Below are 13152 nucleotides of genomic sequence, written 5' to 3' on the forward strand. Positions count from 1 at the left end.
GAGCCTCGTCTCAAACGGTGTTAGACCAGAGGACGCCAAAAGGCGAACAGCCCAAAGACAATGCCACTATCAGAGTAATGAGAGCTCGGGGTGAGCATCTACATCATGGGATCCCCCTGATAATGCATTGTCTTTGGGCTGTACGCCTTTTGGCGTCCTGTGGTCTAACACCGTTTGAGACGAGGCTCCAAAGAAAGCTGTCTCTGGTGTGGACCAATCAGTTTCAAAGACAATGCATATATTATCAGTGTTTTTTATTTGTATTCTGACCACAAGTATTGTGGTTAATGCAAACATAATTCCTTGTGAAAGGTTTCAGTTTGGTGTTTTAACATCTTAACACCTGTTTTGTTGCCATAAAAAATGGGAAAACCTTATTCATACACTCCTTTAAAGCCATCCGACGTCTTCCGATTAAACTTGGCCTGTCGTTCACTACCCCCATCGTTAGGGCAGATGGTTTCCCCTGCAGGTGTACTGAAGAGGATTCTGAGAGATAGCAAGAGCATTACCAACGTGCCCTTAACCAGACACCCTCTGATCCTCGCATCGAGCTGCGGAATGTGGCCCTCTACGCGATATGACCCTGAGACAGAGATCAATAGCCTACGTACCCTAGAAGAGGCCGAACGGGCCATTCGGAAGTTCCGTCATGGCAGAGCTGCGGGGTTGGATGATACATCTCCCGATCTGCTGTTGATGTTCTGCATAGATCAGCTCCTCCTGCGGGCTTGGACGGCAGGAAAGAAATAATCCTTGTGGAAAGACAGCATCGTTGTGTCCTTGTAAAGGGAAGAGGGCCTCGTGCTCTATGCGGCAGTTACCACCATCTCTTCCTTCTGTCCATGCCTGGGAAAGTCTTTGTCTGTGTGCTGCTGGGCAGGCTGACCCTGACCCCACTTCTCTTCGAACGCCGATGTCCACGGTGATCTGGTTTCTCTCGACGATGAATGCATTGTTTTCTGCATTCATCGTCGAGAGTTGCATTACAAGATTGAGCAGAGAAAATCATTGGCATTTTATGGCAGTGACTCTGCCAGATCACCCACCAAGACAAACTTATGGTGTTCATATGAGTGATGTGTTGCTGTCTGAAATGGCTGTTTGCTCCCCACTTAAAAATCATAGCTTCAGGGTGAGGCGAGGAGAAGCTGTCACAAAACCATGATGTTAAGACGCAAGCCCCACCAACCATAACATACACCTCCATACGTGTGGCTTGTGTGTTTGTGTTCCTTCAAAAATAGACTGGTGTTCCACAGACGTGGTGGGCCCCTAGCACTTTACTCAATTGCTGGCCTTGAGTGAAAGATGGAAATGTCACAATACCCATGGTAGGAGTCAGTCTCCCCATAGAACCACTCTTTAAACTTAAAGTAAACAAAAAAAATATTATTTACCAGGTAAAGCCCACTGAGCTATTAGCTCTTTTTCAGAAGCGACCTGGCCACGAATGATCGTTCAACGAAGTGGCTTATGTGGAAATATATAGCAGCCTAATAATCTAAACGCATATTTTTAAATGTGGAGGGAAAAACTAGAGGGCTCGAAGAAAAATCCATGTGACCACGGGGAGAACATGCAAACTCTACATATACAGGCGTCATAGTCGGGATCGAACCAGGCAAGGGGTGATAGCATCTCGCCACCATGGCGCCCCTCTTGGTGGTGACCTCCTATGAAGTGGTGATTCTCATTTTATTGACCACGATGGCTGCTGGGTATCGATTGGAGAATATGCGCAGGTTTGAGACATCGTTGAAACCATTCAGGAAAGCAAGTGGGGCTTGGGTAGGACGTGTCGCGGTTTGCAGGGCCGATGGGCGATGGTCAAGAATGGCGACAGTGTGGGAGCAAGAGGACGTCCACCGGGGAAATGGAGTGATGAAATCAATAAAAAAGTTTTTTTTTGGGGTTGGGTCGTATAAATATGAAAGTGTCGTTAAACGTGCCACCGCCTGACATAGCCAATTAGTGAGGTTTGTCACGTAAACAAAACGTGCCAATTAGTTACTACTTAAGCACACCGGTGTGTTGGAGAGTAAACCCACAACCTGTACAATTCGAGTACGACATTTCACTGATGGTTACAACAACCACCTTCATCAGGCGATAGCCATAATTGTTGAGACGTCTTCCTGTTTCAGTCTTAAATAGAGGAGTAAAGGTGATGAAATCAGCGCACGTGGCAGTGTTAGTTTATTATTATTACATCGCAGGATCGTTGTTAGATGGCAGCAGCTTGGGGAGTCCTTCGTCCAGCAGTAGATTGATCATGGCAGGTGATGATGATCGTGCAATCGAGTGTAACTCTTCCATGGGTGTACCCGTGTACTCTAGGCAGTAACCGCCGTGCCGTTGTGTTTCTGTCCCCCAGCCGTTCATGGTGGCAGTGTGTGGCCTGTCGCCTGGAAACGTCACCTTCTGCCGACTGCAAACAAAGCTGAAACGCATCGAGAGCTTTGAGCTCATCCTCGCCAACCCAGACGACGGTGAGATTCACTAAAACCACAGCAAACGAACCAGGGGCGGAGCCAGGGGGAGTGACAGGGGTGACATTCTGAGTATAAGTGTACGACACTCGGTCTGGCGGACTCCGTGCAACTGCATTGTCAGAGTGTGTCGCCAACCGATGGCGTCTAGTTCAACAGCCTGACTCTCTAATCATTCTTGATGTTAAAATTTGTTGAATGTCACCCCGGCCTGAAATCCTGGCTCCGCCCCTGAAACGGACTCTCGCACCTTCCCATGACGTTGTGTCTGCACATGCAGGATTTACCTTTGGTGTATGCGATGCAAAGGCAATGTGATGTGTTTGTATATGTATTATCAAAATACAAAATTACATGATTTTTCCCTACAAACACGACAGACAGAGAGAGTGTGTGTGGGGGGGGGTATGGCAAGAGTAAATTAGGAAATACACATGCAATACTCTTTTAGTAATGCTTTTACTTTGTAATAATCGAAACAGTTAATGAAATACACAAGTAATAATTGATGTGTAGATTTTGAGGGAAATAGACAAAAAAAATTTGAAAACATTGAAAAATGAAAAAAAATCCGCTTACGTACATTTCTATTTTTTTCATTTACCTGGTTTAAAACGAATTCAGAGCTGGAAAGTCTTTTTGAAGGAAGACCTGGATCAAAACAAGGAGAAACGTAACCGTTGTACATTATAGCAAATGCAGATAAGTACAACACGTATGCAAGTCATTGTATATTGAGAGCAAAAAAAACCCAATGCCAACAACAAATATGTAATATAAACTAAGTACAGCAAACACAAAGTATTCATAATAGAGACTTTTTGGTTAGATCGTGTAAATATCAATGTGTTATTAAACCCGCCACCACCCGACACAGCCAACTGCTGCATTTATATTTTGTCCACATAGACTGGCTCGAGAAGATTCTTGAAAATTGAGTTGGTCAGCATCTTTTTCCAAGTGGAATACAAAACAAATAACATGGGCATTGTTTTTAAACCCAGTGTTTTAATAAGGGGGATAATGATGTTTTTTTTGGATTAGTTTTACAATGTAAAAGTTCAGCCCTGAAATTGCTTTATCACACCGCAGCTGGTGTCAGGGGATGAAGCTCTAGAGAGCCCCTCTAGGAGATATTTGACCTACTCTTCTATGCTGGTCAGACATGTTGGAAGTGCCCACACTATACCCATAACACGCGAACTGTCGATCGACGAACTGGTGTCGCCATTTACACTGCTGCGTGGGCAGAGGCGGGGAGGGGGTGATGATTTAAGAACTTGCCCCGTTGTTTCAACTTCCGCGCCAGGAGATGGAATCGAACCCGCGACTTCTGAATTTGGAAATTCAGTGTGCTGACCACGACACCATGGCAGCATTAGAGTATGAATGGTGGAATTAATGATAAGGAAACGGTGCTGTACTGCTGTGTATGCCTGTGTGTCGAGGTTAGCGCACTGCTACAAACCCAGCGACCAGACTTTGATTCCCGCTCATGACCACTAATATCGGGAAATATTTAAACCAGCCCCGTGCCTTCCCTAGGTCGAAGCAACCTTAAATGAGTACCCGGTGTGGTATGTAAAGATTAGCACTGGGGAGACAAAGGTGGCTGGGCACAGTGTGAGCCACCCACCCCATCTCGTGTGCCGTGTCGTTCCTTCATCGGTGCTACTCGCGAACAGAACTTGAGCCAACAGTCTGTTAAAGGCTCCACGGGGGATCTTTGTCTTTTGTGTTTCACAGTGATGATTTTGCCGGGCAATGCCTCCCCACTCCTCGTGGTGCTGAAGAACAACGGTGCAGCTGCCACCTTCTTGGTGTCGGCAAGCGACGAGCAGGGATGGCTTCAGACGCTGCACCCGGTCGTGGTGAAGCTGGAGCCTGGCAAAAATCAGACCATGGCAATGAATGTCTCAGTGCCTGCTGATGCCAGATTCCTTGCCAGGTAAAGGATGCGAAATTCTGTAGCGGTTCTTCGGCATTGCAGTAATGGAGGCTGCAGCATCACACAATTCAGGAATAGAATCTTAACGAGAGAGCTTGGGTGAGAGGTGGCTGAGTGGTTCAAATGGTTAATGTCCCAGGTCAAAGTACAGTGAGTCGGCACCATTGAGTTCCTGGGTTCAAAGTTCCAGTTCTCAAATTAATTGAGTTCATAGTCTCAAGCCAAAAAGTAATGAAAGGACAAACAGCCACCATATTCAACTTGGGTTTTTTTTTTGCTTAATTTGAAGATGAAAATAATTGGTTCACCAGATGACGGACACTGCAAGTTAATCAGATTAAAATATCTTATAAGAGGACAAAGCTGAGCTTGTAGTACATGCAATGTGGTTGATCACATGACATGCTTGCAGGTCATGATGGGATTTGTGCCTTCCTATTATTTGTGAGCAGCAACACCTTTGTGTGTAGTTTGAGCTACCTGGAGGAAAACGAGCACAGTTCCCAGAATTTTGCCTGAAAATCAAAACACGTGAAGTTGAACTTTCATATCGTTAGCGAATGACGTCATCAGCTGAATTGCTCATAGATTTTAGCCACGAGTCAAGTTGAAGACTCATTGCACAATTTGAAATCTTCTGAATATGTTTCATGCTTTTCATAACCCAGTTTCCCAATTATTCCCACTTGCCTGATTGAGCCATTCTTGATGTGAAAGTGGTGTTTATATAACGGGGTGAGGTGAGGAAGCCTTCCTTCCATTGCTACTGAATCGTGTCTATGGAAAGTAAAGCCCATATTAAACATAGGAAGCCATTCTGCATGTCCATGATAGCGCGGAGTGGAGATGTGCTTTTTTATCTATCACACGGCGAGTATATATAGATAAGTATCCTGTTTATAGCTTGGTACACTGTAAAAAGTTTAGTGCACAATGTATCGTTTCGTACACTCTCTAGTTTAGTACACTGTATATAGTTTAGTGCACTGTGTATAGTTTTGTACGCTTTATCGGCCAAATTGCTAATAGATTTGAGTGAATAGCCAAGTTTATGTTTCATTACAACGGTCACCTGCCACGCCATCCACATTGATATTGTTTTGGAAGAGTGACTGCCCCAGTATTTCCAACTACACTTATGCCTCTGGGTCACCATTGCTTCGAGGTTTTTCTTATTTATAAACCAAACCTGCAGGGTTTCCATGAACCAACCACATACAATTTATGGATTAGAAATACTGGCTTTATACACACACAATTCTCGGTGTGAACGAGAATCGTGTGTGTATTAAGTTCAGATAATCGTCACTGGTATTGAGCTCGGGTCGCCGAGTTCGTAACGGAGTGCGCTAACCACTGCACCATCACCCCCGACTTTAACCCACACGTGCTCTGACCTGCAAGTGCGCCCCCGTTTACTGACGATTGGACGAGTACCGGTCGAATGTGAAACGCACAGCGAGAAGCTCTAGAAAGTGAGAGCTGTCATTTGACTCCGCCTGTGTCTTTGCAGCACGGTGTACGTGACGGCCATCAGCAAGTCAGGAGGGGGCTCTTCCACCACGCTTGCCATCTCTGTCGCTGTCATTGTCAAGGAAAAAACTGTCAGTTCCCTCCACATTTGTCAATCCCCATTCATCTTTGCAATATGTTGCTAGATCGGCACAATAACGATGCAACGTGTAGATACGTGATTGATATTGGAGCGTGTTTGCAGGAGGATTTTCGAAACTCAACCATTAGTTCAACTTCAAGTCCACCATACCGAATCATTACACTGCGGCAGAATCCCTTTACATGAACTCTGGAATTTGTGCGACAACGTGCGGATTCCTGGTGTATTGCTTTGCGGGCGTGCGTCTCTACACATGGTGACGTGTGCGTGTGACTGTGCAGACTCCAGACACGGTGTCGCCCACCCTTTGGAAACTGGCCGTTGAGAGCCAGTGCACGACCGTCGGCAGTTGCGAGCGACACACGTGGCAGCTGCAACTGGGAGTGAACGACGACCGGCCGGGCACATTCAACATAACAGTGGAGCGGGGAGATCCCCTGAGCCAGCTCACAACGATCCAGCAGGGGGACATGCTGCTCGTTTATTACAAGTAAAATGTGCTTCTGTATCTTTTAGATAAATATGCAATTGCCATAATGCTATACTTGCTTAAATGGAAAATAGTCTCGTGTGGATCATTTAAATGAAGGCAAGTATGCCCCTCTTTCACTGGCATATTCGAGCCATGCTAGCCTGGGGCTGTCGCGGTTCCGTGCAAGTCCACCGTGCCGAATCAAAGATGAATGCGGATTGACAGCGTGGTTTTTCAGTGGGCTAATTGCTGTGTCAGAACCGAACCGTGATCTGCTGGCCTCACAAGGTATCTGAATCTGGCGCTGGCCGGGGGTGGGATTAAATACATTTGATTATGTTGGCATGTGACGTCGGCAGAACAGCTCGGCTTTTGCAGTGGAAATAAACATGCTGGCTCCTTCTAAGCCATACCAGATTGGTCTGGCACAGCCCTAGGGCAGCCAAGCTGTCCAGCAAAAAAGAGGCAGTGGATAATTGTTTGCATGTCCATATCTATCATGTACTATGGTCAAAGAAGAGCTCTTCCATGGCTGGTCCACTTAAATTCTACCTGGCACAGATACACAGTGAAGCTGACCAAGCCCACATACAGTATGGTTTACATTTTATTTTCTACTGACCGTTCAGTTAAGCCGGCGATCCATTGCATGCTGCTCAACGAATCTGCTGCTGCACGACTACCTGCGGAAGTCTATTATAATTATTTAGGCGGAATGATGCTTATTCCACATTTTGCTATTTGTGAACCGTACTTTTCACCACTTGCGCACTATATTCATTCATTCGCCAGTCCGCATAGTGAATCAGTTTCAATTGGGCATGGGCTCGGGCCTGACGCAAAGCAAGGCCACACGTGCAAAGAGTTTCCATGGCGACCCATTCCTCACTCTTCACGTGATATTCTGACACCCTTTCACAAAAACACACGGTGGTGGAATATCTGCCACAATAAGGGGTTCTGATGCAACGGATCAACTCTCTTCCAACAATGGCAAAATGCATTGCAGACAAAGAGATACAAAAGTAAAGCATGAGAAGAATCATACAAAAACAGAGAAAGAGAAATACATGGATAGGGAGACAGAATGAGACAGGGTGTAAATGGACAGAGAAAGAGACAGACATAGACAACCCGAGCAAGTTTTGGGGACCCATAAAGTAGTGGGAGCCCTGTGCAACTTGTACTAGTTGCACATTGCTACAGGACACTGGCTACAGTATCGTGCGTGCTGCTGTGACAGCGTGTGAGTGAAGAGTGCATACACTCGTGTGTCTTTGTGTGTGTTGTGTGCAGATCTTCGTGCTGCACACCTTGGCTGACGTTGGCTGTGAAAGACGCAGCAGGAAATGTGGCGAGGTTCACAGAAAACCTCTCACTGCCAGTTCCAGAGCCAACCTCTGCTGCAGCCTCTACAACTCAGCCTCATCCTTCAACCCAGCTTCATCCTACAACTCAGCCTCATCCTACTACCCAGTCACATCCTACAACCCAGCCTCATCCTACTACCCAGCGTCATTCGACAACCCAGCCACATTCTACAACTCAGCCTCATCCTACAACCCAGTCACATCCTACAACTCAACCATATCCTACAACTCAGCCATATCCTACAACCCAACCTCATCCTACAACCTGGTCATATCCTACAACTCAACCATATCCTACAACTCAGTCATATCCTACAACCCAACCTCATCCTACAACCCAGTCACATCCTACAACTCAACCATATCCTACAACTCAGCCATATCCTACAACCCAACCTCATCATACAACCCGGTCATATCCTACAACTCAGCCTCAACCTACAACCTGGCCACAACCTGCAACCCAGCATCATCCTACAACCCAGCCACATCCTACAACCCAGCCTCATCCTACAACCCAGCCTCATCCTACTACCCAGTCACATCCTACAACCCAGCCACATTCTAAAACTCTGCCTCATCCTACAACTCAGCCACATTCTAAAACTCTGCCTCATCCTACAACCCAGCCTCATCCTACTACCCAGTCACATCCTACAACCCAGCCACATTCTAAAACCCAGCCACATTCTACAACTCAGCCACATTCTAAAACCCAGTTCTATCATCCTCATATCATCCCCACTGAATTAACAGTAAGTGAGCCCTCACACATTGTGATTATATCAAATCCACACATTGCTGTTCATCGCCTTTACGCATATAAGAATTTCTCATAATTTTCCTCTTTAATCCAATTTTTGGAATGGACAAAAAATATGCTTATGTCTGTATGAGACAAATTGCTACAGCAGCGTATTTCAACTACCAAATGAATGTGTTATCCCCTCATTGATTTATCCGGATACTGAACATGCACCACTCTGCCCACTCACCAGGCAATCAACACGCGATGCCACTCAACAGAAACACAATTCGTACTCACCAGCCATTGTCACCATTGTCACCAGACCCTCACCCGCCAGAAACTTACCACTAACCTTAAATCACTCAAATGATACCTATAGCATTGACATTTACCACACACCCACCACTCACCAGACACTCACTACTCACCGTAACCCAAAGAGTGATGATGGACTGACACCTGGAAGTATTTTGGTAAATAATGATGATTTCGACAGATGCATGATCACTGTCCACTGTTTGTTTTAATGATTTATTATTTACAGTAAATGCCATATTGCAGGCACAATTATCAAATGTATCTCGCCAAAATGTAGCTGTAAAAGCACGTCACCAAAATAAAAAAAACATCCGATGGCTTATTTGGGTTCAGCAACTAGAGCCACCGGTATAGCCCTGGGCCACAAAACATTCAGGAAATATTACGTGGCAGGGATCGCTGGCATTCATCACATACAATCGTTACCACACCATCTTTCAATCGTTGCTCCTCAAGTGTCATGGCAACTAGGATAGTGACTAACAATCAGATCAGTGTGGTCACATGATTACCCGAGGTTTTGTGCTCTGAACAGCAATGAATGTTCATAAATACACATTAGCACCTCCGATTAATATGGTTGGCTACACGCAGTGCGAAAGAAGTAAAAATACACAAATAACTTCGTCACACTTTACCAAAAAGCTCACCACCATACTACTGACTTACCAATAGTTAAACCTTTGCACCCTTAACTGATTTTTCAAAACTAAACATATAGCTTCATTAAAACATATTTTTGTTATAATTTCCTTTGATATGCTAGCGGAAAGATTGTTGTGTTACAATGCGGCCCATCTTCGCATTGTCAAGCAAGATTTTCTTGTTCTTCATATATTGTTTACAAGGTGCTTTGCAGTTAGAGTGCAGTTTTTGGGCTTGGGCTGGAATGCTCACCCTAGGTTTGGTATTCCTCTGAGTTTAGTTTCAGTTAATTTGTATTCGATGTTTTTTACATTCAATCACAATTTCCATATATTTTTTATATACATTTGGCTTAGAAAATATTCTGGAAGAGCACTCTGTATAATTATGTTCCTGTGCATGTGCTAACCTAGCTCCTTTAATATCACGACGGTTGATGCATTTATGCCATGGCCATTATCAAGTATCCATGGCTGCTTTGACTAAATGTCAATTTCGAGCAAATAATTGCCATAAAATGCCTTCGTGTATCGTGCACTCCAGCACTCAACAGCGTTCCTGCCCGGCTGATAACACTTAGGAGGCAGAGCTAGCAACGTCATGACATCACAGCCACATTATGACATCACAGGCACACTGGCTGACCACGGTCACTGTCATCTGAGCGTTCAGCCTTGAGGGCCACGTTCCCACGGCTCTGCTCCATGACGCTGCCTACTGAGACACCGCTGTCTTTGCAATGAGGCTGCATCCTCAGCCGTAGGTGATTCGTACTGCTTCTCCTTGAGGGGGTGGGGAGAGGGTGAATAGTGAGCCCAGGGGCCTGTTAACGAGAGCTGGCTGACTTGGAATATCTGAATCTGCAAGGCGCACAAGAAGTGTTCTTATAATTTTAAGAATTATAATTGAGTACATTTAGTATTCGTGCCATTATTACAGTGCGTGGCTTCCACAGAGGCGTTACGTTCCAGAGATGGATATAGTCCACCAGTAGGGAGTGATATTGCTACGTGCGTTATTTTTTAGTCATTTTTCAAATTTTTAAAATTGGACCGAGACGCAAGCACACAATGACCGACTGATTTTGAATTCGCTAACCACTCGGCGTCTGCTGGCCCATGTCAATTGCCCTAGTTCTGGTGTTGTCTGGCATAGACTGTGCCCAGCCAAAGCTCACCAGTGTTACTTCCTACCAGTTCACAGCTAAGGGCCATTTTACATTCCCTCTAAAGCAATGGTTCTTCATCTTTACTGCAGCCGTGCACCCCTTTAGTTCTCAATCGTAAACGTTTTATGTTAAGAAATACATAGGTTTGATGAAATAAAGTGGTTATACTTATCTGTCCGAACTTAATGTGTGTTTCGGTGATTTGCTTTTTAAAAATCTGGCCGTGTCTCACACCCCCAGAAAGCGCATCTCGCACCCCCAAGGGGATGCGTGCATCCCAGGTTAAGAACCACTGCTCTAAAGGGTTCCCAACATATGCCCATTTGTTTATCCTTGCAGGAAGTTGTCATTTGTATTTTGACGAGATAGAAATTCAAGTTGAATTGAAAAAAATGTATTCCCAAATTATCCTGTGCATGAAAATAGTTATGTTACATGTTCTCGGGTCCTACCACAAGATGTTTGGCATGATGTCCGACATTTTGCTCCGTGAGCTGGTAGCTTCTTTAGGAACTGAACCCAAAACCTGCACACAGTCATTCCTCAATATCTTCCATTGTTGACAAAACATTAACTGCACCTTGCAATATTTTTAAAACTGAATTTTGCATCAATGAGTGCCTCGAGAAAACCTGAATACTATACATATATGAATTCATCTTAAATTTAGTCCATGTAACGCTCGTTTGAATGCATTATCTATTTGTTTTACCCATATACCATGGCGGCATTATACGTCTCGCTCTTACAATGTCTATGTGTATCGGTTAATCCATATGTATGTCCATGGTGTGACTGTGATATATGATAAGAGATTGTGTGTTTTTCACTTGTTGGTGTGTGCGTGCAGAGTAACAAAAGTTTGGTGATTTTCCTGTCCCTGCTGGCTGCAGTACTCCTCATCATCGCACTCATTTGGAGTGTCAAGTTTGCCTCCAATTATTTCCCCAAGCGAGGAAGCTACACTCTCGCATTCCAATATCCTGAAGATCCCTCAAATGATGACTTGTAGAATAAAAAAACTGGAGTGGACTATCAACAGCAAATATCAGTTGACCCAGTCAAAATGAAAGAGATCAGTAGAGCTCACCATCTTTTAGTTTAGAATCTGTGGCTGTTCCATATTCCAAGGTCTGTTTTACAGTTTATGTCACGAAAGATAAGCAGAGGAACATCGTAAGATCTAGACAGGGCATACAAAGATCCTCTCTATTTCCTGATTAAACGTTTGGGCCAAGTGCTATTAGCGAGCACATATGGAGGCCAGAATTGCATACAAATGTACACATGCACTAAGGTGGAACACAGATACACGTGTGTCACACGAGTATTTAATGCTGCTAATAAAAAAAAATGCTGTCTGTCTGTAGTGTACTACATTATAACTATAGTACACTAGTAGAGTAGTGACTACTGCAGTGTCGTGATGCAGTGTAGACTTGTGGTGCAAGTAAAACATTTGGAATTTAAACCTCCATTTGCTGAGAGCAGCATGCATGCTACAAATCGAATCATCATGTAATGTTCGGAAAAGGCAAGCATCAATGAGTAATGGCAATGTGATTATTAAGCATGATGAAATACAATATTTGTATTCGTAATTTTATACGGTAAAGATGATTAAATGTGAAAGTGGCATTTGACATTGCTTTGTTGCATTGTTAAAGTTGGACATTTTTTGGTGTTTATATTATTCCTTGTTTAATGTAATGACGTTGTTTTGTGCTCTTCATTTATTATTAAGCTAGCTTTACTAGCCGGCTTCGCCCGAGACTTGGATTCTTGTCTTGGATTAATACACGGCCTACGCGGAGGGTTGGGGGGTGCGTGACGTCAGCAGGCACATTGCGTAATGCTTCCGCATGCGGGTGACATCACAGATGTGACGTCACCGCTCACTTGCCGTGCAAAATATATCCATTATTGCGCTCCCCCCGCCCCCAAAATACAAAAGTCTATGTTTAGACTTTTTGCATTGTGTACAGTCTGGAAGCTACCCACATGCCAAATTTCAAGTTTGTTGCATGTTGGGAAGTATGCTAAATATTTCGAATACACACAAATAGGGGAGACCCAGGACTGGTTCAAATAATATAATCGTTACTGGTGTTGGTGGCTGTGAGCCTGTCTTTGATTGAACCCGCACACACACACAACTCGTGGCTTTCACCACTGATAAAAACTAAAAAGATACATAAAGAGACCAGTGGGATGATGAATGAATGCTGGGAAGCAGGACGTGATCATCAGAGTCATATGTTTAGTTTACGATAAATAGATCCATATGCTTACAGATATCCTTAGGATTAGATAGAGATCCATAAGCTTTCGCAGAGAACCGTATAATCAGAGATCAATAGGCTTACGTAGAAATGA

The 13152-nt window shown here is 44.4% G+C and overlaps 1 protein-coding gene across 2 annotated transcripts in view; it reads left to right on the forward strand.

Moving 5' to 3' along the window:
* Window positions 1-12419, forward strand: part of LOC116942300 (von Willebrand factor A domain-containing protein 7-like) — a 30550-nt gene extending 18131 nt beyond the window's left edge. The window contains exons 13-18 of one of the 2 annotated variants that reach the window (XM_076067109.1): window positions 2378-2492; window positions 4239-4440; window positions 5954-6044; window positions 6337-6545; window positions 7824-8652; window positions 11627-12419. In XM_076067109.1, coding sequence (XP_075923224.1) covers window positions 2378-2492; window positions 4239-4440; window positions 5954-6044; window positions 6337-6545; window positions 7824-8652; window positions 11627-11788 — 1608 coding nt within the window. In that variant the 3' untranslated portion in view covers window positions 11789-12419. Of the gene's footprint in view, window positions 1-2377; window positions 2493-4238; window positions 4441-5953; window positions 6546-7823; window positions 8653-11626 lie in introns of those variants that run through there. The other variant, XM_032954027.2, reaches the window with a different exon arrangement.
* The last annotated feature ends 733 nt before the right edge of the window (window positions 12420-13152 follow it).

The sequence above is a fragment of the Petromyzon marinus genome, chromosome 14 (genome assembly GCF_048934315.1).
Source record: "Petromyzon marinus isolate PM22_M1 ecotype Great Lakes invasive population chromosome 14, UKy_Petmar_22M1.pri1.0, whole genome shotgun sequence".
NCBI classification, from domain to species: Eukaryota; Metazoa; Chordata; class Hyperoartia; order Petromyzontiformes; family Petromyzontidae; genus Petromyzon; species Petromyzon marinus.